Source organism: Mirounga leonina, unplaced genomic scaffold, assembly GCF_011800145.1.
Source record: "Mirounga leonina isolate KUSES-001 unplaced genomic scaffold, KU_Mleo_1.0 Mir_94, whole genome shotgun sequence".
Taxonomy (NCBI): Eukaryota; Metazoa; Chordata; class Mammalia; order Carnivora; family Phocidae; genus Mirounga; species Mirounga leonina.
The window spans coordinates 38,188,185-38,212,222 of record NW_023270855.1 but is presented as its reverse complement, the minus strand read 5'-3'; the positions used below and the strand labels follow the sequence as shown (position 1 = coordinate 38,212,222).

At 38.4% G+C, this 24,038-nt stretch overlaps 1 protein-coding gene across 4 annotated transcripts in view; it reads right to left on the bottom strand.

The window, feature by feature from the left end:
- SFMBT1 (Scm like with four mbt domains 1) overlaps positions 1–24,038 on the bottom strand; it is a 130,247-nt gene that overhangs the window by 30,331 nt on the left and 75,878 nt on the right. For all 4 annotated transcript variants that reach the window (XM_034998072.1, XM_034998069.1, XM_034998073.1 and 1 more), the window contains 6 exons: positions 20,981–21,075; positions 12,560–12,800; positions 4,579–4,667; positions 1,725–1,971; positions 973–1,067; positions 109–210 (listed from right to left, as the gene is read on the bottom strand). In XM_034998072.1, the coding sequence (XP_034853963.1) occupies positions 109–210; positions 973–1,067; positions 1,725–1,971; positions 4,579–4,667; positions 12,560–12,800; positions 20,981–21,075 (869 nt within the window). The remainder of the gene's footprint in view (positions 1–108; positions 211–972; positions 1,068–1,724; positions 1,972–4,578; positions 4,668–12,559; positions 12,801–20,980; positions 21,076–24,038) is intronic.

Here is a 24,038-nt window from a genome sequence, read left to right as displayed (position 1 = left end):
GAGAAACATGGCTCAGATTAGCAGAGCCTGACGATCAAAACTCTAACTACTTTCCTAAACCAGTCACCCTGACAGGTATTCGTACCAAAAGAGCTGCCCCCATTTTACCTTAACAACTGTAGCAGGAGAGATCCCAAAAGGAGACCAGGGGTCCACAGCTTCCAACTTCATATTTACAGAGAATGAATGAGTGCTAATCACTTGTTTGTCCTGAAATGTAAACACCAACAGGGAATAAAAATACAGTATTTTCACATTCATTTTATACTCATATATAGCTGAATACTACTCTTAATTAATTAAAATAAAACTGTCCAGTTCCTGGTAAATAATTTAATCCTATATTTTCTTTCCTGGAAAAAATTATTCAGAAACAAAAACACAGGAAGTACTCCCACTCTCCGTATTTGGTACACAAAGGCCATCTGGAGGAGAACAAGTTTATTTTATAATGCATTGGGGCTATGCAGTTAAGAGTGGACAAGAAAGGGCGCCTGGGTGGCTCAGTTGGTTAAGCGACTGCCTTCGGCTCAGGTCATGATCCTGGAGTCCCGGGATCGAGTCCCGCATCGGGCTCCATGCTCGGCGGGGAGTCTGCTTCTCCCTCTGACCCTCTCCCCTCTCATGCTGTTTCTCTCTCTCTCTCTCTCAAATAAATAGATAGATAGATAGATAGATAGATAGATAGATAGATAGATAGATAGATAGATAAATAAAATCTTAAAAAAAAAAAAGAGTGGACAAGAAAAGACTCAAATACTTTTGGAGAATGTTAGGAGAAAACCTAGACTACTTTTGGAAGAGAAACAGGATGCGCATCGCTCCAGCCTTCAAAGCTCTTGAAGCTTTCTGCTTCAGACACCCCGGTATCCTTACTGACCTGCCGGCTGGCTGGCTGTGCGCTCGGTGCCACCCCCGACTGCCCGACCTGCCAGGAGAAGGTGAGCACCCACCATCCCGTTTTGGTTTTACCTTAAATAAGTATGACGGCAATGGCTCTTCCTCCTCCTCTTTCACTTTGGCCAGGATCTCTTGCCACTCAGCTTCACTTTTCAGATGCCGGATGGCTTTTGTAAAACAAGACAGGACATTTTAAATGAGGAGAACGTACACACTTTACATCTGTTCTGAAAGCATTCATGTAAACAGAAAGTCACTTTCCATGGGGAAAGAAAGGACTCCAGCGCACTTATGCCCTCTCCATTCAGAGCCTGCACCGTAACTTCAGTACTTTGTCCCCTCTGTTCAGAGCCTGCGTAGTAGGCCTGGTGAAAATACCCACAGCAAGATCATCAGGACTGCTGCAGGCCATAAAATAATATAACACCCAAACTGAAGCACACAATAAGAAGTGCAAATTGCTTTAAAACAGTAACTCCAGTTTTGAGATTGTTGTTATTTCTTCTAATCAACAATTCACTTTGAACCAAGACCTATCCTAAGACCTATCCTACTCCTATATCTATCTAAATGCTACTCAGAAAATTTTTCTTCAATTTTGGTAGGAGGTCAATATGAGTTGGAGCAGGAGTCCATAAGGTACAAGAGGTATGACAAATTACTAAATTAATAAACCAAAAGAAAAATAGGCACTTAATCAAATATAAGTTTTTTTGCAACATCTCTATTACACTTTTGTAATATGCAGAATAATACTTTTTTTGTCTCAACATTAATAAAAACGTAACAATAATGTAACAGTTAAGAGAAAAATTACTCTTCACCTAATGGGGGCTGAAGCTCATATCCTTGTTGAGCAGCCCAACCAACGTGATGAAGAAACGGATCCAAGTAATACAACCAATGCTCAAAATTGTCAGAACTTTCAAGTCCTTCATAACGCAGCTTCAGCCTTCCCCCAATGTTTTCTACTACAGTAACAATCCAAGTGCTTAATGAGTCCCGGAAAGCTTGACATTCTAGCCTGGAGCCTGGAGCAATGAGATCTAAAGGATTCCTCCCGTTGCGGAGCTGCAGGTACAAGAGGTGAAAACGATTATGAGAAGTTCACACAGTATTTTAAAAAGTCAAGCTGTAAAGGATCTCCAATGAGCCTTTATATTTCTACCCACTCAAAGCCATGACACTGCAAGGCCTAATTTCATACAAGTCCCTATAGTATTATTTCTAGATGACATGAAAATGTTTATCTTAAAGAAAATTCTACTTATAATGCAACAAAACTATTCTAACAGACCTCTGTCTCTGGGACTATGTTGTATAGTTTCATCTAGTAAAAAATTTTAAATTATCATTATTAGTCTGATTGTAAAAGCAAATATGATCACCATTAAACAAAAAATCAAACATGACAAAAGTCAAAATCCGCTACAATCCCACCTCCAAGAAAGAACCATGATAAACACTTTGGCGCCCACTCTGAGATTAGGTTTTCTAGACCCAAGTCAACATCTACCTGTGTCTGTCTCTCTCATGTTTTTTTTGGAAAATGGGGCACTGTATACTCTTTTTCAATTCATGTTTGCCACTTTATACATCACAGCTATCTATTCTAGCACATTTAATCTTTATTCTTTTATACTGTTTTGCTGATATTCTGTATTATAAATGGGCAGTAATTTATCCACTTATATGCTGATGGCACTTCAGTAGTTTCTGATTTTTTACTCATTTCACAACAATGTTCCTATGAACACAGTGTTTTGATTATGCTGATGGAACGGAAAAGTTTAATTATCACTCTCTAGATACATATTAAAAGCTACAGTAGGGGTGTTTGGGTGGCTCAGTTGGTTAAGTGTTGTCTGCCTTCAGCTCAGGTCATGATCCCAAGGTCCTGGAATCGAGCCCCACATCGGGCTCCTTGCTCGGCGGGGAGCCTGTTTCTCCTTCTCCCTCTGTCCGTCCCCCCCAGAGCTCGCTTGCTCTCTCAAATAAAATCTTTAAAAAAAAAAAAAGCTACAATAAATAATAAAAGGGAACAATGATTCCAATATCATCACTTAACCGTTTCTTTATATTCAGACTTACATTTTTTTTCCCTAATAAGAAGAGCTCTGCGACACTTACATATTCATATATATACAAAAGAACATATGTACAAATGGAGGAACACGTTCACAGCTAAAAATCAGGATGGCAGAATCAAGGTCAATGTACAGCTGGATATTTATTAAATCATTTGTTCGTGATTTCATTCATTCATTAAAATTTTACTGACTGTTTGTTTAGCGTGTACCAGGCCCTGGCTAAGCATAATGCAATGAGTCAGAGGATAAAATATAAAGGTTAGCTGGAAATAGAGTATTTACCAATCGAGTTTTAAAGGGGAATGTGAATGGATCACAGAATGAGATGTAAGAGTCAAAACTATAAAACACATAGAAAATATAGCAGTAAATCTTTGTAACCTTGCGTTAAACAAAGCCTAATTAGATATGATACCAAAAGTACAAGCAACAACAACAAAATAGATAAACTGGACTATATCAACATAAACTTTTGTGCTGCAAACAATATCATTAAGAAAATGAAAAGACAGTCCACAAAATATTTGGAAATCATGTATCTGACTGGACTTGTTATCAGCTATAAGGAACTCTTACAATTCTATAATAAAAAGACAATCCATTTTTTAAAATGGGCAAAGACATTTCCCCAAAGAAGATATACAAATGGTGGGTGCCTGGGTGGTTCAGTTGGTTAAGTGACTGCCTTCAGCTCAGGTCATGATCCCGGGGTTCTAGAATCAAGTCCCGCACTGGGCTCCCCTTGCTCTGCATGGAGCCTGCTTCTCTCTCTCCCTCTGCCTGCCACTCCCCTTACTTGTGCTCTCTGTTAAATAAATACATAAAATCTTAAAAAAAAAACCCAAAAAGATATACAAATGGCAAACAGTACAGAAAAAGATACTCAACATCATTTGTCATTAGGAAAATGCAAATCAAAACGAGAAACTGCTTCATATTCACTAGCATAGCTATAACCAAAAGACACTAACAAGTGTAAGCAAAAATACGGAGAAATTGGAATGTTCATACGTTGCATTTCACATATGCCACAAAGAATGTAACTGGTATGACAGAAAGTAACAAAATATAACTTAGAAATGTCATAACCAACAAATTGATTTCACAAAAACAAGAAATCTATATTATATTCACTAACAAGCTCAAAAGGTACACTAATTTAAAAGGACTGTTGAAGGCAGGTAGGTAGTAAGAATACAACAGGTCTGCTGTCTTCTGAGCAAAAGAAAAGGGGGTCTCACGTCACCCAGGGTGGGAGTTATAAATTCCTGAATTAAAATCAACACCTGCTCGGTGACAGAGAGCCCCAAAAGGCCACATTTTCCAACTTCATTGAAGAATCTGGAAAACTAGATTTTTACGTGTTAGCAACAAATTCAGAACATTTTAGGCACTAAGTAAGGTACCAGTTGGCAACCTCTTGAGGATAAGTTTAAACCCACCAATACCCATTGTCATGTCTGTAGTAAAAATGCTTATTTGCTTTAGAGTGATAAATGAGCAACCAATTTTAAGATTCCTTGGACAGAAAATATCACTGAAGATGAGACGGGTTTTCCACACTGATTCTGCAAGCAATAATACTCACGCCTTCTAGCAGCGGAACAGGAGGGCTACATGCTCCCATCAGGGTCTGCCGCAGAAACTCATCCCAATCAGACACTTTATCTCTGATGCCTAGATGAGGGAATAAATGAGTAAACAAATGACTACTCATAATGTCAGCTACAGAACACAGGGAAACTAAACTCAACCTAATACAGAGAAGTTAAACCAGTGAAAGTGATTTAGAGATGCATTTGTACTTTTATTATCTGAGTCCAACAAATTACTTCTTTCAGAGCTTAAAAAAATCCCCCTCTAGATAGATCTACTTCCTGATTAGTTTAATAAGAGGTGTACACAAAACAAAGAGAATACAGTAACAGGGAGTTGGGCCCAATTTTTTTTTTTAAGATTTTATTTATTTATCTGACAGAGAGACAGCGAGAGAGCACAAGCAGGGGAGGGACAGAGGGAGAGGGAGAAGCAGACTCCCCACTGAGCAGGGAATCCAATGCAGGGTTCGATCCAGGACCCTGGGATCATGACCTGAGCTGAAGGCAGACGCTTAACCAACTGAGCCACCCAGGCACCCCAGGTGGGCCCAATTTTATCCAAAAGTTAGCTACTTTTTTTTTTAATGATGGGAATCCTCAAATATATATAAAAGTAGAGAAAAGAGTATAATGACCCCATGTACCCCAGCTTCAACAACTGTCACTTCATGGTCTTTCCCGGAGTTGTTGGCAAACTACAACCTGGGGGCTAACTTCAGCCTACTGTCTATTTTTATAATTAGAGTTTTATTGGAATGCAGTCATGCCCATTTGTTTACACATTGTCTAGGGCTGCTTTGCACTACAAAGGTAACATTAGGTAGCTGTAACAGGGATCACATGGCCTGGAAAGCCTAAAATATTTACTCTCTGGTCCTTTACAGATATTTTGCCAATCCCTGATGATCTACACCCTCACACAGTCCACCTCACCCAACCACAGATTATTTAAAAGCCAATTCCTAGTATCATATAATTGTACCATATAAGTTCATCCAGTTTAATCTCAGTATGTATTTCTAAAGATTTTTATTAATATATTTGAGAGAGAGACAGAGAAAGAGTGTGCGAGAGGGGAAGGAACAGAGGGAGAGGGAGAGAGAGAATCTCAAGCAGACTCCCCGCTGAGTGCAGAGCCTGACATGGGGCTCAATCCCACAACCCATGAGACCATGCATGACCTGAGCTGAAATCACAAGTTGGACACTTAACCGAGTGAGTCACCCAGGCACCCTAGTGTGTATTTCTAAAAGTAAATAACTTTTTATATAAGCACAATATCACACCCTTAAAAATTAACAATAATTCTTCAATAAAAAATATCTAGTCCATTTTTAAATTTCCGCATATGTCTCATAAATGGTTTTTCCAATTTGCTTGGTCAAATCAGGATCCCAATGAGATACATATACTGCAAATGGCTGATATATTGCTCAAGTCTCTTTTAATCCATATGTTCTTTCTCCCCCTCCATCTCCCCACTCTCTCTCTCTAGCAGCATATTTGCTGTTGAGAGAGAGCCTTTTGTCTGTTTAGAGTTCTTCTGCGTCTGCTTTTACTGGCTGCCTCCCTGTGGGTGGTAACCAGCTGCTCCACTGACCTCTGTATTTTCTATAAATCAATATTTAGGGCTACAGGCTTGATCGAATTCAGATCTGACTCTTTTTGGAGGGGGCTGTCGAGAACAGTTCATAAGTGGAGTTGTAACCTTCTATCACATCCATCAAGAAGCACATTCAGTCTGGTTGTCTCTTCTTTTGTGGTGTTAGCAGCTTTTAATGGTCACTACATAGATACACTGATTCATTAGGGACTAAAAATGGTGATTTTTCCATCATCCCTTTTTTTGTTTACTAACCAAAATATTCTATAAAGAAAAATTTCACTTCTTCAACTACTTCATTACCCTGAGGTGTAGTTCAAAGAAAAAAGTCAGGATATTTGTTTGATTCTCTTTATCTTTCCCTGTATCTACAAGAAATCTATATTATATTCACTAACAAGCTCAAAAGGTACACTAATTTAAAAGGACTGTTGAAGGCAGGTAGGTAGTAAGACTACAACAGGTCTGCTGTCTTCTGAGCAAAAGAAAAGGGGGTCTCACGTCACCCAGGGTGGGAGTTACAAATTCCTGAATTAAAATCAACACCTGCTCGGTGACAGAGAGCCCCAAAAGGCCACATTTTGGGGCTTCGCTAGCATCCTCCAAAGGCAATCAGTGAGAGTTCTGTTTACAAGTCTCACTAGGAAATTATAGACTACATCACATATAACATGTTCCAGGCCATCGCAGCTATTGTCCTACTAATGCTCACTCTGTCCTGTCTTTAACCAGAGGGAATCTTTTTTGACACATGACCCTAGTAAACAGTCACTGACATCTTTCTTACTTTTGGTATGAACGGTGTCCCAGGCTCAGCTTGTACCTTTCCTGCCCCAGCCCAGGAATCGGCTCCTTCTCCAAGGAGCTCTAACTTATTCAGGTGAAATGGTATTTAGAGGTCATAATTAGGGTGCTGAGGGTGCTCATTTTTTAATATTCTTTATGCTGTTTGTGTTTCTAGGCTTTTTCAATATCTAGGACTAAGAAATACCTTCCCCTTTTTTAAAGACATAAATCACATCAGGAGTTCATATTGATACTTCCAATACAAATTCATGAAGACACTGTTTCTATTAACTTCATTTATCCAACTTCTGTTTCCTTTCTTTCCTGCTGAAAATCCTAGCTCTCACACATTTCATTATGACTTAATCCCACAATACCCAAATACTACTTCAAAATAACATCAACTTTGCCACTAACAATGATTACTGAAAACAGCTTACTTCTGTTGCTGTTGCTATGTTTTATCCCTATTAGGGATGTACACTTATATTACTGTATCTGAAAGCCAACAGTTTGGTTTCAACTATTTCAAAGAAATAGTTCTCTGAGTGGTCACTTCACAATCTCCATACACAGTTACATTTCTATGCTTTTTTGTTTTTTAGAAATTTTTTTAAAATTTAATTTTGTTTTATAGTTGTATAAAATACATAGTTCAAAATTCAAATCTACAAAATAGGTACATTCAGAAAATCTAGCTTCTATCCCTGTCCCTCACTTCATTCTATTTCTTTCCTTCCCCACAGGTAACTTTTTTTTTTCCTTAAAGATTTTATTTATTTGAGAGAGAGAGACGGAATGAGAGAGCATGTGAGCGTGAGTGGGGGAAGGGGCAGAGGGAGAGGGAGAAGCAGGCTTCCCGCTGAGCAGGGAGTCCAAGGCAGGGACTCAATCCCAGGACCCTGCGATCATGACCCGAGCTGAAGGCAGACGCTTAACCCACTGAGCCACCCAGGCACCTCCCCACACAGGTAACTTTTTAAATAGACTTATTCTTTTATTTTTTAAAAATGAACACATATACACATTCATATACTCCCCCCTCCTTCATTCTTTATACATTTTTTCTATTTTCATAAAACAAGATATCCAGGAGAACACTCCCTGACTGTATGTAGATGGTCCCCATTTCTTTTTACCATGCATTGCAGCTTTAATCATTATCAAGTACCCTTTTATCTCATAATGCTTTCTGATCTGAATTCTACCTTTATGAAATGCCAAGACTGACACTCCTACTTTCTTTTCTATTTGATTTGATTTTTATATATCTTTGTCCATCCTTGTATTTTAACCCTTTCAGAATCTCTCCATTAGGTAGGTCTCCTGTACATATGGCGCAGGAGTGGGTTTTGCTTTCTGAGTCAACCTGAACCATTTTTTTACTTTTAATAGAAGACTAAGCCCATTAACATTTATTGATATTATCAATAGGTATGCCCTCAATTTTGTCATATTGCCAAATATCATATAAGTTTTTGATATGTGTGTGTGTGTATGCACAGTCTCTCACTATGTGATCTATTTTATTTGAACATACACTTTTTAAAATCTATCTTTTGGCGTTTAGAAAGGTTTGTATTTTTGTTTTTCTGGTTACCTTAGCATATACAAATAACTTTATATAACACTTTAGTTCTATTTTTGGACTATTTTCCATTTCTTTGTTCTATAAACAATACTAACATTAGCCAAAACCTCTTTTTTCTCCTCTTCTTCACCATCTCATTTCAGGTAATTGTCTTTTACTCTCAATTAACATTTAAAAGGTAATTAGTCAAAAAAAAAATAAAAGGTAATTAATTACTCTGCAGTAAAGCTGCTTTTTTTTGAAAAGGCAGTGAGCGAGCTTTACCACTATGCACATGCCCTCCCCCTCTGCTGCCTCACATTTTTACAGTTACACTGTATCTACACTGTCAGATTATGTAGCCATTACACACTACACTGTCTCCTTTGTAAACTTCATTTAGTTTGAAGTTCTACAGCTACACATATATTTAATGTCTCATTAACAGCTCTTATGTTAATGTCTCTTTATTCACTTGGTTTTCTAAAGCTCAGTCCCCAGTGGATATCTTGGGAAGGGCTCACAGGAACATTGTTCCTGAATTGTCACATCTTTGTAACAGACTGCTTAGGGCCTTTATACCTGAAGTTCAGTGTGGCCAGATGTAAAACCCTTGTCTCATAGATTCTTTTACTGAATTTCTTAACTATTCATTACTGTCAATTAGTCTGATGACAATCTTGTTTCCTTCTTTTTCAAGAAATTTAGACCTTTTGCCTGAATAACAAAGGGATTTTATTTTAAAGTTCAAGTGTCAGGGGCACCTGGGTGGCTCAGTCCATTAAGCATCTGATTCTTGATTTCAACTCAGGTCATGATCCCAGGGTCCTGCGATTGAGCCCCACATCAGGCTCCCTGCTCAGCGGGGAGTCTGCTTCTCCCTCTGCCCCTCCCTCCTGCTAGTGGTGTCTCTCTCTCAAATAGATAGGTGGATAGATAGATAAGTAAACAAATAAAATCTTTTAAAAAAAAAGTTCACCTTGATATAGCTGTTCTCACTTGATTTTCCCATGTGCAAAGTGAGCCCTTTCTATATGTATTTCAGTCCTACTTTATTTCAGTCAAGTTTTCTTGAATGAAAGTTTATTGTATTTTATTGTTTCACTGTTGTGGTTTCCTTCAGTGACTTTACCCCAAGTCTTTTTTCTTTCCTCATTTCTTTTTTTTTTTCCCTTCCTTTTCATCCTCTATCTTCAGATATTATCCATGGTAGATTTGTTCCTGTATTCACTTTAACTTAGTCTTCATTTCTAATATGCTTTTATTTCTAGTTCTTGCCTAACTCCTACTTTTTCTCTTTTCAAATTCCCTTTTCTCCATCTCATTTCTGATTTTTATAAATTTTATTTATACTTTTTCTCACTGCTTCTAACGTTGTTACTACTTTCTCTTAGTTGGTTTTGAAATGTTTTTGACACAATGTTCAACTCTTTTGTGGTTGTTTCTCTGGAATGATTTTATTCCACCCTTCTCTCCTCTCTCTCCCTCTCGTTCTTTCGTTATAACCCTGTATCCAACTAAAATCATTTCAATTCGATGCATTTTCCTAGACTCTTACAATGAGATGGTCGGCCAGTAGCTTCATGTCTCTAGAGCTTCCTCTTACAATGTTTTTTCACAAAATGCTTCAGATATGGCAGCTAGGGGCTACTGGGTGGCTCAGTCAGTTAAGGGTCTGACTCTTGGTTTCAGCTCAGGTCCTGATTTCAAGGTCCTGGGATCAAGCCCCGCATCAGGCTCCACGCTCAACTTGGGATTCTCTTTCCCTCTGCTCTGCTACCCAACCCCCCCGTTCTCTCTCAAAATAAATAAATAAACCTAAAAAAAAAAAAAAAAAAAAGGCCGCTACAAACCCACAGACCCCCAAGGACCCTAACACCCAAATCTTCATTTCAAAATGCCATTCTTCACCAAAAGAAACCAGGACTTCTTGGAGAAATGGCCGATTTCAGGGACAAGCTTCTTTTTTTTAAGATTTATTTATTTATTTATTTGACAGAGAGAGAGGCAGTGAGAGAGGGAACACAAGCAGGGGGAGCTGGAGAGGGAGAAGCAGGCTCCCCGCTGAGCAGGGAGACTGACGTGGGGCTCAATCCCAGGAAGCTGGGACCATGACCCAAGCTGAAGGCTGATGCTTAACTGACTGAGCCACCCAGGCACCCAGAGACGAGCTTCTTGAGCTAAAACATAAGAAACCACTCAAAGAATGATGGGAACGAACAGAGGACACATTAGCCAGCTTAAAGGGGTGCCCACTTGCCAAACCCAGGACATCGTGCGCATCCAAATAAATAACACAGTAAAGGATTATAACCCATTGAGTAAAATAAGAATCATGAAGTCTACCCTTACATACATAGATAAATGTATGTATGTAAATGGGGGGAAAGGAAAGTTCTTTCTCTTGTAGAAAGCTTATCATGATATGTAGACAGAATTAGAAAATACTGTTTGGTAAACATTAGGGTAATAATTGTTTAAGATAAAAATGATCAATCAGTGCTAAAAATAGTGGGTAAAAGTTTGAGGAGTGATGAGATATTTACATTATCTCAAAGTATCTTCCTACAAGATACTTATTAATTTAGAGGTATGAAAGTAATTTTATGGTGGAAAAACCTGGCATACAGCAAATTAATCAAGTGATAAAAGTTATTATCACCAGTTACAGGGCAAACCAACAGCATGTGTGTCCTAATAATGACTGATGCTCTAAAAGGACAGAGAGTCACTCCTGCATTTTTCCTATCAAAAGTGCACAATCTGAGTCTAAGGAAACATCAGACAAACCCACACTGTGGGACATTCTAAAAGAATAATTGGCTTGTACTCTTCAAAAACATCAACACCAAGAAATAAAAAGAAAGTTTAAGGAAACTGAAAAGACACGACAATCAAATGCAATGTATGATCCTGGACTGAATCCTGGACCAGGAAAAGAAACAAGGCATAATCAACATTATCAAGAAAATTGGCCTGTACTTTCAAAGATGTCAAAGTCATGAAAGACAAAGACTGAGTAACTGTTCCAAATTAAAGGCATCTTATGAGACATGACAACTGAATGCAACACATGATCTGGGATTTCCTTTTACTATTAAAAACATTATGGGTAAAAACTAAATAAGATCTACAGATTAAATAATAGTGTTATATCAAAGTTAATTTCCTTATTTTGTTACAAAGTTAATTTCCTTATTTTGTTATTTTTACTGTGCTAATGAATGTCCTTATAAGTACATTAAGGTATGAGTAAAAGGGTATCATGCCTACAACTGACTCTCAAATGGTTCATTGAAAAATCATGCATGCATGTGTGTATGAGAGGTAGAGGGGAAGGAGGGAGAGGGATGGATAACATATATTTGGTAAAACATCAACATTTAGGGAAACTTGGCAAAAAGTCTCTAAGAATTTTCTACACTATTTTTGCAACTTTCCTGTAAATCTGAAATTATATCAAAATAGGTTGAGAGAAAAATATATAAGCTCTGATATTTTCTTAAACCTGAAGCCTTCTTTCCCCTTTCTCCATCTTTACATGACCTTCCTCCTCCTCCTTCTGTCCTACTTAATTTGGATTCTACTCCCCGTAAGGCTTTCCTGGAAGGGAACTTCAGTTGACTCATTTTAAGAATTCATAGGTCCCAGATCACCTAGGGGTGAGAAGAGGGAGGACAATAAAATTAGAAGGGAATCACCAGCGCAGCAATCTGGCCCAATGCACTTCAAGACAAACAGACCTACAAGTCCCAAACTCAGAGAGCCTCACAGTTTTACAGGATGATAAGCAACTGATGCTCCCTAGGAGTATCATAAAGACGCAAGTCTTTATGAAGCCTCAAAAATAACTTTTAAAGACAGGGAAATGTGCATTATTCCTTATCAATATTTTCATTCAAAATGCTAACCCCAGAAAGTGAGAAAAACCTGTGCGTGGGGGAGAACGAAGACCTCAAGGTTGTGCACACAGCAGTGCCACGGCACGTCTCCACAGCAAGTACCGCATTACCTTCCGGGGCTTCAAGGGTCTTCTTATTCTGCTCACACCACCCGATCGGGTAGAGGCCGGCCTTCCTGATGTCACACCAGAAGTCGGCCCTCCGGTCCTCGCCGTACCCTTCGTAGCGAAGCAGCAGCAACTGCTCACATGTGGTGATGATGGTGGCAACCCAGTAGGATTCAGGGTCTGTTTTCACAGCCACCTCCAGCTTCATCCCAGGAGCAAATCCATTTTGCAAACGTGTATCCACCTGAACAGGGAAATGTTACTAACCACCACGTAAGTATCTCAACTGAGTATTTCTTTAGCCAAAATTCTTTTTTAAGACTTACAATTCTGAAGCACTAAATGAAATAAAACCTTCCCAAGGGAAACCTGAGAAACTCCAATTCTAACTCATAGCAGTGATCCAAACAAACAGGGAACAGCATGCTGCTCTGTTCCAGCCGACTCCGAAGGAATTTTAATACAACTCAGTATTTTCACCAAAGCAGCCTACTGTGATTACAGAAGATGTTTTCTATGAAGTGCATAAATCGCTAAATGTTCACCATTTTAATAACCTTCAACATATTATGTTTTCAAGAGTGATTTCTCCATCCTTCAAAAAATTTATGAAGTCAGAAAAGGGGAAGGACAAAAGAAGTATAATATATAATATATATGTAATATATAATATTATATATTATATAATATATAAAAAGAATATATAATATTCTTCTTATAATATTATATTATAATAAATTAGTATAATATGTACTATATGTAAGGAGCCACACCTCCCAGTGCCCCTGAAACAGTCTATGTTTACACCTGTTATCCTTGAATAGTAATTAATAATGCCCTGTTTCTCTCTCCAAGTGTCCTAATTCAGATGATAAATTATATGGTCACAAAGGTAAAGGTGAGCAATTCTGGAACTACTTCCTATGTATACAAAGATTAAATGTGTACATATATTGTGGGAAACGAGAGCTACGTTTCTCACTGTGGGAGAAAGAAGTAAAAACAAGGAAAGAGCAGACTAGCACGATCCTTGTGGCGACTAACTGGAATCAGCAGTGTCAGAATGAGGTCACAATGACAGACAAAAAAGAGTACAGATGTGTAGGTATGTGTGTGCTAATATATCTCCTAGCTCTGTGAATTGACAGGGATGATAAGTAATGATACTCATCAGCAATAAGCAAACTTAGTGTACAAATTCTTCATTTATAAATGCCACCTCCAATAAAAAAAGAACATGGGCTCCATGGAGAAATAAGTGATTCCAATTCTGGAGTAGGGAAAACACACTAAGTGCCCGGAATATCTTGTGATGCCAGAAAGTAAGGAAATCCTCCAAAAATGACGGGGGCATTTGGAAAGGACATGGGAGCCAACCAGAAAGATCCCCCAATGTTCACATTAGGGACAATTTGAGCAATAAAATAAATAATAAGATCAATGGATTATAACCCATAGATTTAAACAATATCCATGAGTCCATACTGTAAAAAAATAATTAACAAAGGGATAGATCCTTAGAGTAAAAGACCAATTAATAAATACAGAGAAAAATGACAGATACAGAAAACCAGGGGCTCCTGGGTGGCTCAGTCAGTTAAGCGTCTGCCTTCAGCTCAGGTCATGATCCCAGAGTCCTGGGATCGAGTCCCACACTGGGCTCCCTGCTCAGTGGGGAGTCTGCTTCTCCCTCTCCCTCTGCTCCTCCCCCCGCTTGTGCTCTCTCTTGCTCACTCTCTCTCTCAAATAAATAAATCTTTAAAAAAAAGAGAGAAACAGAAAACCACCATTAGACAAACCACAGAAATAAACACTGCAGGCAAGAATCATGGATCAGGGCTAAAATGACTGATATTTACATAATCTCAAAGGTTCTCCTATAAGATTTTTACTAATTCCAAAGGGGAAAACAGTACAATCATAATGAAGAACTATGACAGACACCACCCTAACTAGCTGATAAAAGTTAACATCACCAGTTTTAAAACATCAGTACCGTATATCCTTGATACCACAGAGTAAGAAAAGCACAGTATCATTTTTATGAAATTCTTCCCAAATCTGCATAAACTCAAGCTAATCATGAGAAAAGCCCAAACCCAAATTGAGAAATATTCTACAAGATAACTGATATGTAATGTGCTCTTCAAAATGTCCAGGCCATGAAAGACAAAGAACGAGGAACTACCAAACACGGGGAGACTATGGCAGCCTGACAAGTAAAGGCAATGTAGCAATCACAACCACTGAGAAGTGAGGAGAGTCCTGGAAAGACAGTCAGGGAGGGAAAGTCCTACATGCTGTACAAAAATCCTTCCCCCTTCTCATCACTGCCCTGCCAAAGTCCTGTGAAAGGTAATCACTACCCTGAATTATAACACTGTAAATACTGTCTGTGTGTTAATACTATATTCGTAGAATTATGCAGTATGCATGTTCTTCTGTGTGGGCTTTTCTCCAGCCCAACAGTGCTTATGGATTCATTCATGTCGCATTTAACAGTTTATTTCTTCTCACTGCTGTATAGTATTCCATTATACAAGTTATCCATTCTAATGCTACAAATAGTAGGCACTGTGAGAGGTTTGCAGCTTTGAAAGACAATAAATAATACTATCATGACAGTACAAATATTTGTGTGTCTCTGGTGCATACACACATGGATTGCTCTAACAGATACAGCCAAACCACTTCCAAAGTGATTGCACCAGTTTACTCTTCCAGTAGTATATGAAAAATCCTTTTTTAAAATATTTTACTTATTTATTTAAAGTCCTTTTGCTCCAACATTCTAAGCAACATTTGTGTATGTTCAGTCTTTTTCATTTTAACCATTTTGGAAGGTGTGCTATGTATCTCATTGTGACTTTACTTTGCATTTTTTCATTATTAATGAAGATGAAAACCTTTATTAGTCATTTAGGTTTCTTCTTTTGGGAAATGGCTAAGTTCCTTGCCTTTTTTTTTTTTGTCAAGTCTGTATTTTGGATATCAGTTCTTTGTCAGTTACTTGTGTTACAAATATCTTCTCACTTTCTTTTTTTTTTTTTTTTAAGATTTTATTTATTTATTTGAGAGAGAGAATGAGAGAGAGCAAGCACATGAGAGGGGGGAGGGTCAGAGGGAGAAGCAGACTCCCTGCCAAGCAGGGAGCCCGATGCGGGACTCTATCCAGGGACTCCAGGATCATGACCTGAGCCGAAGGCAGTCGCTTAACCAACTGAGCCACCCAGGCGCCCTCTTCTCACTTTCTTGATGGTGCTGTTTGATGAACAGAAGTTCTTAATTTTAATGTACTCTGATTCATCAATGTTTCTCCTTTAAAAGGTCAGTGCTTTTTCTGTATTTTTAAACAAATTTTCCCTATCCTTATAAGTCATAAAGATAAAATACTATATTATTTTCTAGAAGCCTTTCTTATTTAGCACTAATATCCACTTTGAATTAATCTCCATGTATGATAGTAGATAAGAGTCAGGTTTTATTTGTTTGAAGATACATATACACAATTGACCTTTCCTCACCACTGGAAATTGCCACCTTTGTTATAAGTGTCCCTACAAAAGTGGATCTGTTTCTGATTCGTTTTTCCTTAGAGCAGTACTACACTGCCTTAATTTCCATATCTAGTGCAGGGAGTCTTCTCGTTTTGTCTTATTCTTTAGCTATATCTGGTTATCCTTGCTCCTTTGTATTTCCACATGAACTTTAGAATCAGACTGTAGGGGTGCCTCAGTCGGTTAAGCATCTGCCTTCAGCTCAGGTCGTGATCCCGGGGTCTTGGGATCAAGCCCTGCATTGGACTCCCTGCTCAGCAGGGAGTCTGATTCTCCCTCTCCCTCTGCTCCCTCCCCTCACCCCCACTAGTGCTCACACTCTCATGCTCTCTCTCTCTCAAATAAATAAAATATTACAGAAAAAAAGAATCAGACTGTCAATTTCTCCCTAATTTTTTTTTTGGTATTTGACATGGGTTGCAGTAAATCTACAGATGTACTTGGGGAGAACTGACATCTTTACCATAGCGAATCTACCATTACATAAACAAAGTATATTCCTTCATTTTAACTTATATCAATAATGGTTTGCAGTTACTTTACAGATTTTTGTTACATTTATTCCTGGGCATTTGATGTTTTTATGCTATTGTAAATCACATCTTTCAGTTTCCACTTTGCTGCTAGTATATAGAAATATAATAGATATAAATAAATAAATAAATTATATATATATATATATATATATATATTTTTTTTTTTTTAGAGAAGTGGGGGGAAGCAGAGCGAGAGGGAGAAAATCTTAAGCAGGCTCCACACCAGTGTGGAACCCGACGTGGGGCTCAATCTCACAATCCTGAGATCATGACCTGAGCTGAAATCAAGAGCTGGACGCTCAACCAACTGAGCCACCCAGGTGCCCCTAGAAATATAGATTTTTTATGCTACCTTGTTTCTAATACTCTTGCTAAAGTTAGTCATTAATTTTAAAACTTTTTTTTTCTTTTTAAGATTTTATTTATTTGCGAGAGAGAGAATGAGAGAGAGAACATGAGACGGGGGAGGGTCAGAGGGAGAAGCAGACTCCCTGCCGAGCAGGGAGCCTGATGCGGGACTCGATCCCGGGACTCCAGGATCATGACCTGAGCCGAAGGCAGTCGCTTAACCAACTGAGCCACCCAGGCGCCCAGTCATTAATTTTATATCTGTAAATTATTTTATTCATCTGTAAATAATAACATTTTTTTTCCTTTCTTCCTAATCCTTATACATTTTAATTGTTTGTCTTATCTTATTGTATTGGCCAGAATCTCTAATACAATATCAAACAGAAGTCATGTTAGACAACATTTTTATCTTGTTCCATAATTAAAAGAAGGTATGCATATTACTATTAATAAAGTTTGCTGTAGATTTTTTTTATAGATATCCCTTAGCAAATTAAATAAATTCCCATCTATAGTTTGCTAAGAGTTTTTGATATTATGAGTGGGTGTGGAATTTTACCAAATATTTTTCTCTATATAGTGAGTTGATAATGTAATTTTTCTCTTTTATTCTGCTACAGCGGTCAATTATGCTCTTCAAATATATTTTCCTGACTTTCTTTTCTCCTGAGATTCCAATTACATAAGCATTAAGCTTTTTTTATACTGCCTGCAGCTGCTGGATGTTCTGGTCTGGTTTTTTGCCACCTCTTTTCTCTTTGCATTTCAAGTCTGGGCAATTTATATTGACTTATCTTCAAGTATACGGACTCTTTCCTCATTTGTGTCAAGTCTCCCAATAAGCCTGTCAAAGGCATTTGACATCTCTTATTACCATATTTTTCATTTCTATGATTTCCACCTGACTCTAATAGTGTCCATCTCCACTGAAATTCCCTTTCTGTTCACACATGTTGTTTAGAGACTTTAACCTAGTACTCATAGTTATTTACAACTGTCTGTCTGATAGTTTCAATATCTGGGCCTTATGAGTCTAGTTCTATTGAATGCTTTGTCTCTTGACAGTTTGCTATTTTTTTCTTACTTCTTCATGTGTCTCATAATTTTGGGTTAAAAGCCAGACATCCTGTATAGAATAATCGAGATTGAAACAAATAACACTTATGCCTGGAAATGGGCATGTTTCTTTTTAGGCCTTAAATTTGAGGGAGAAGGTTAAAGTCAATGTAGTTAGGAGTGGAACTGGGTTTGGGTTTTGTTGTTGTTTAATTATTCACAGTACACCACAGGCTCTAAGATACATTAGCATTTTCTATTTAAGGTAGAGGCTCATTTGCCAGAGGGCTTTTTCCCTCAATATTTGCTGCTCGACCCTCAGATTTAGGTCTTTTCTTTGTGACTGCATCTCAAAGACCACCTCTCTCCACAAGCTTGTCTGCCTCCTACAAACAGACCTTTGTTACCCAACATTTCCTAACTTGGTGGTTGAGGACAAGCAGGAAAGCACATTCTCTGAGATTCAGCCTCAGTCTCAGTCAGGTTCTGTGTCCTGAGTCTTAGGAATAGGAACTTTTCAGGGCGCCTGGGTGGCTCAGTCGTTAAGCGTCTGCCTTCAGCTCAGGTCATGATCTCAGGGTCCTGGGATCGAGCCCTGTGTCAGGCTCCCTGCTCCGCGGGAAGCCTGCTTCTCCCTCTCCCAGTTCCCTTGCAGTGTTCCCTCTCTCGCTGTGTCTCTGTCAAATAAATAAATAAAATCTTTAAAAAAAAAAAAAAGGAGTAGGAACTTCTCAGTGATCTTACCCCTCTCCCAACTGTAAGGGACCTCGATTGCTCCAGCTTGTATTCCTATCCCTCTTCCAGGGACAAAAGGCTTTTATTTCTTCTATCTCTAGGCTGCAATGGATTACCCCTGCATTCTGGGGTTAACAGGGTTTGCATCCCTTCCCCTAGCAGCTTAAAGCTTTTGTTCAGGAAGACTCAGATAAAGCTTAGTGCCTTTCCCAAAGCTGGTGCTGTTTCCTCCAACAGACATGTACCATGAGGAAAACTATTTTACTACCTTAGACTCGTCCTCCTTGCAAATGTGGTTTTGCCTCTAATTTCTTCTTCAGCCCCATCTTCCCTCCCTCCTTTATTCCAAACTGGGTCCTATAAAACTCTTGCCAGCAGCTTAAACATCCATCTCCACTGTCCTAGAGATCTGAGTTCTACCAGCTTTGCCTGTGATCAGCTATCCACCGGCATCTCTTCCCAGCATCTTCCTATACCACTGCCTGATTTTCACTATATTTGGCAGCCCTTCACGATATACTGATTAAAGCTTACAAATATTTTCTACATTTGATGATGAGAGAGTATACATCTATTTTTCATTCTCCTTGTTGCTTTGCCAAAGAGAAAAGGTGGATCTGTCTCTTTAAAATGTCATTTTTTTAGATCCAGGATTTTGGTCAGAAAATTTGTCCTCCATTTTCATTTTAGTATAAATAAATAAGCTTGTATAAATACATATCAGATTAGTAATAACACTAAAAAAAAGAATTCAAAAATATTACATGATCACAAATAGACTTTCTATGTTAAAAAATATTGAAACCGTTTATAAAAGATTAGTCAATATAAAATGAAATCCTTACTTAAAATATATAAATCTCACCACTTCAATTTAAGAAAAACATAAATGAACTAAAAAACAGAAAGGACAACTATCATGACTGAGTTTTTACAAAACAAACTGAAAATAAGCAGGATTCTTCAGCTTATAAAAACACTTAAGAATACAGTTCAACTTGACAAAATCAAACAATTCTGAGTGAGTGTTTGTGCCTTCTCAAATCCTAGAACAAAGGAACTATGCCCTGTTGAACACTGCTATGGACTGAATTGTGTCTCCCCAAAATCCATATGTTCAAATCCTAACTCCCAATGTGACTGTATTTGAAGACAGCACCTTCACGGAGGTAGTAAAGGGGAAAGGAGGCCATAGAACTGGAGCCCTGATTCAGTAAGATTAGTGTCCATATAAGAAGAGACACCAGAGAGCCTGCTCTCTCACTCTCTGCCATGTGAGGACACAGTGAGGAGGCTGTCAGCAAACCAGGAAAAGAGTCCTCACCAGAACCTAACCATAATGGCACCCTGATCTCAGGCTTCCAGTCTCCAGAACTGTGAGAAAATAAAATTCTGTTGTTTGAGCCACCCAATCTATGGTATTGTGTTATGGCAGTCTGAACAGACTAAGACAAACATGAAATCAATAGAATCAATAACTCTTTATGTTTTAAGATGGAGTGTAAGTGAACAGGTTAAAAAACTAGGTCTGAATATAAATTATTAATAAAATTTGGAGTATTTTCTTACACTCTAAAGACATCACACAGGGCAAATATGTAGTCAATGGATTAAGAATTAAACTGGGCTATTAGGGCATAAAACTACGCTGCACTGGCCACTAATCTGACCCACTATCTGACGTTACTCACGCTTCTGCTCAACATGAGAGAAAGCAATAATGTTACTGAAATTACTCCCAATGTGCAAGCCAATGGTCATAAAACAAAGTGCAAGAAAATAAACCATTTTCTTCAATTATAGAGGGTTTTTTGACAAAAATAAAGGAATATTCATGACTAGTCAAAAAGACAAGTCCTGCACTGAGTGGCAGAAAATACACAAAACCAAAAAGGATTTTAAAATATGTCCAGGAGGGCCTAGCTGGCTCAGTCAGTAGAGCATGCGACTCTTGATCTCAGGATTGTAAATTCAAGCCCCAAGTTGAGTGTAGAGATTACTTATAAATAACATATTAAAAAAAAGTATGTCCAGCTTTCTTAATGAGGGTGGCAGGAGGAGGGAAAAGGAAAAAGCCCTCAAATCTTTTCAAGTGCTCCAACTTAAAATAACTCTAAACTCTCTAATGAGGGTACAATGAGACAAAGGAATGGGACATAGTGAGTAAAACAAATACAGTTACTGCTTACATGTTTAAAAGATCCATAGGGAACTGCAGTGGACCCTGTCTCTTCTAGATAATCTTCCCAGCTTAATTCCACTTCTTCCACACCAGATCCAGCATCTGGAATTAAAATCAAAACAAAAGGAAACAGGTGACCCCAATTAAAGAAAACTCAAGGTATAAAAACATAAAATTAGTAACCCTAACTTACACAATTTACTTCACAACAAGTTAACTGATTTTACACACAAAATAATTATGTGGTTTTTTTTTAATGGCAGGTTCCTTTACTGCATTGATTACTGATGAATCCCAACAGCACGGAAGTGTGACATGCGGTCGGTCTCCTGCTGGAATCCATCAGGGATTCACTCAAATGCATTATATGAAGCTGGTGAGAGTGTAACTGTTACAATCACTTTGGACCATCATTTAGTATCTAATGCCAACTATTTGAGATACTTAATAGGCATTTCAAATGTAAATTTTCAACCTGATTCTTCCTTAGTACTCTCCAACTGAGTAAAAGACACCTCCACCAGTCTGTATTTTGGCTCAATCCAAGAATGTTGAGTCATCCTTGTTTTCCAACTTTTCTTGCACATCTTACATCAAAACCATCAGAAAATTCTGTAGGTACCACTTTTAAATTATATCCCGAATCTAACAACTTCCCATCATTTCTATTGCTCTCTCTCTAGCCCAAGACCTAACCACTATATCGTTCACCTTTTAATCCCAATTATAATAAAATCTAAACTCTTTGGGAGACTGCAAAGGCCCAACATGGTCTGACCTCTGGCTACCTTCCCTGCCACTTCATCCCCAATCAGCCTCTTTGCTCCCTGCACTCAAGTGACCCTGGGATTCTTACTGTTCTTCTCTAATCATGTTCTTTCTTCCAAGCCTCCTCTGCATTCATTTCCTCAGCTCAAAGACTCATTCCCCAGTGTCATTCCCAGCTTCATTTCATTCAAGCCTCTCCTCAAATGTCCTCTCTCCAGAAAGGCCTTCCATCAGTACTTATCTAAAGCAGAAACCCCAGACTCCGCTTTCATTATCTTAAAGGCATTCATTTCTACTTGACAGTATGCCATACATCTTTTTATCCTCCCCATCAGAAAATAAACTCTATCAAGACAGAATTTTGTTTTGGTCACTCCTATATCTCTGTCACAGCAGACTCAATAAATTTTTGTGGAGTGGGCAAAGATTCAAATATTCCAGAATCAAATAATCCCAATTTACATAAACTCTCGAAGAGCAGGGTTTTGTTTCCCCACTGCCCACAACAATGCCTGGCACTAGCAAGTTCACAATAAACAGCTGCTGAATGAGTACACCCTAGGGGAGCCTAGGCTTCACACAAACACAAGGAGGCAAGTACAAGGATGCTCACCACAGCACTGTTTGTAATAGCACCAGACAAAAGCAATCAGCAGGAGAAGAGCTAAATTACAGCAATTCTACAATGGAGTAGTACTATATAGCAGATGAAATGAATGAACTAGTATTGTCATAGATAAATCTCAAAAAAAAAAAAACCCACATCGAATAAAAACAGCAGGTGCAGAATGAAAAGCACAAGATACAGTTTAGACTTCAAAGGAAACTTTGCAGTATCAGGTTTATAAATGCATGCATATTAGTAAGAGTATAAAAACAAAGGTGGGGGGCGCCTGGGTGGCTCAGTCGGTTAAGCAACTGCCTCCAGCTCAGGTCATGATCCCAGGGTCCTGGGATCGAGTCCCACATCGGGCTCCCGGCTCAGCGGGGAGCCTGCTTCTCCCTCTGACCCTCTCCCCTCTCATGCTGTTTCTCTCTTGCTCGCTCTCTAATAAATAAATAAATAAAATCTTAAAAAATAAAAAAAAAAAGGTGAGAAGAACATACATCAACTTCAACAGTGCTACCTTCGGAGATGAGAGGAGAAAATAGGATTAGAAGGGAAGTACAAAAGAGGCTTAAACCCTATTAGGTTTTATTTCTTTCAAAAAAAAAAAAAACACATGAAAACATGTTCAACATCATAAAGGAAATGCAAATCAAAACCACAAGGAGACACACCTCACACCCACTAGAATGACCGTTACCCAAAAAAGCAGAAAACAAGTGTTGACAAGGATGTGAAAAATTGGCATCTTTGTGCACTGCTGGTCTGGTAATGGAAAATGGTGGGGCCACTGTGGAAAACTATATGGTGGTTTCTCAAACAATTAAAAAATACAATCACCCTATGATCCAGCAATTCCACTTCTGGGTACATACCCCAAAGAACTGAAAGCAGGGACTCAGATATTTGCACACAAAAGTTTAGAGCAATAAGAGTCATAAGAGCCAAGAGGTGCAAGCAACCCAAGTGTTCATAAACAGATAAACGGATAAACAAAAGATGGTATATGCACATGATGGAATATTATTCAGCCTTAAAAAGGAAGGCAATCTTGGCACATATGACAACATGGATGAACCTAAGGACAGGATCTCGCAAAAGGACAGATACTGTATGATTCCACTTAAACGTAAGAGCTAGAGCAGTCAAATCCAGAGAGACAGAAAAGAGAACGGTGGCTCCCAAGGACTGGGGAGAAAGGGAGGTGGGGAGTTGTTATTGTGTAACAGGTACAGAGTTTCAGCTTGGGAAGATGAAAAAGTGCTAGAGATCACTGTGCTGATGGTCGTACAACAACGTGAATGTACTTCGTGCTACTGAACTGTACACCTCAAAATGGTTAAAAGGGCAAACTTTGTGTTAAGGATATTTTACAGGAATAAAAAAAATGGGAACAAATATTGGACAATGTTAACATTAATTCTTACAGTAGGTACCACGGGTGTTTGCTGTATTGTTTTCCATTCATTTTTATCCATGTGCGTTTGTTAAATTGTTTTCCATTTGTTTTTACTTGTTGGAACAAGTAAAATGGAACAAGTAAAATGGAACAAGCCAACAAAGACTACACTGGAAGCATCCCGGAAGTATGGGTCAGTAGAAAGTCAATTTCCATTACCAAACCATAATAAGGTTGAACACTCATGGTCCTTAGCCAGGAACCTTCTCCCTCAAACAGCATGCTAATTTA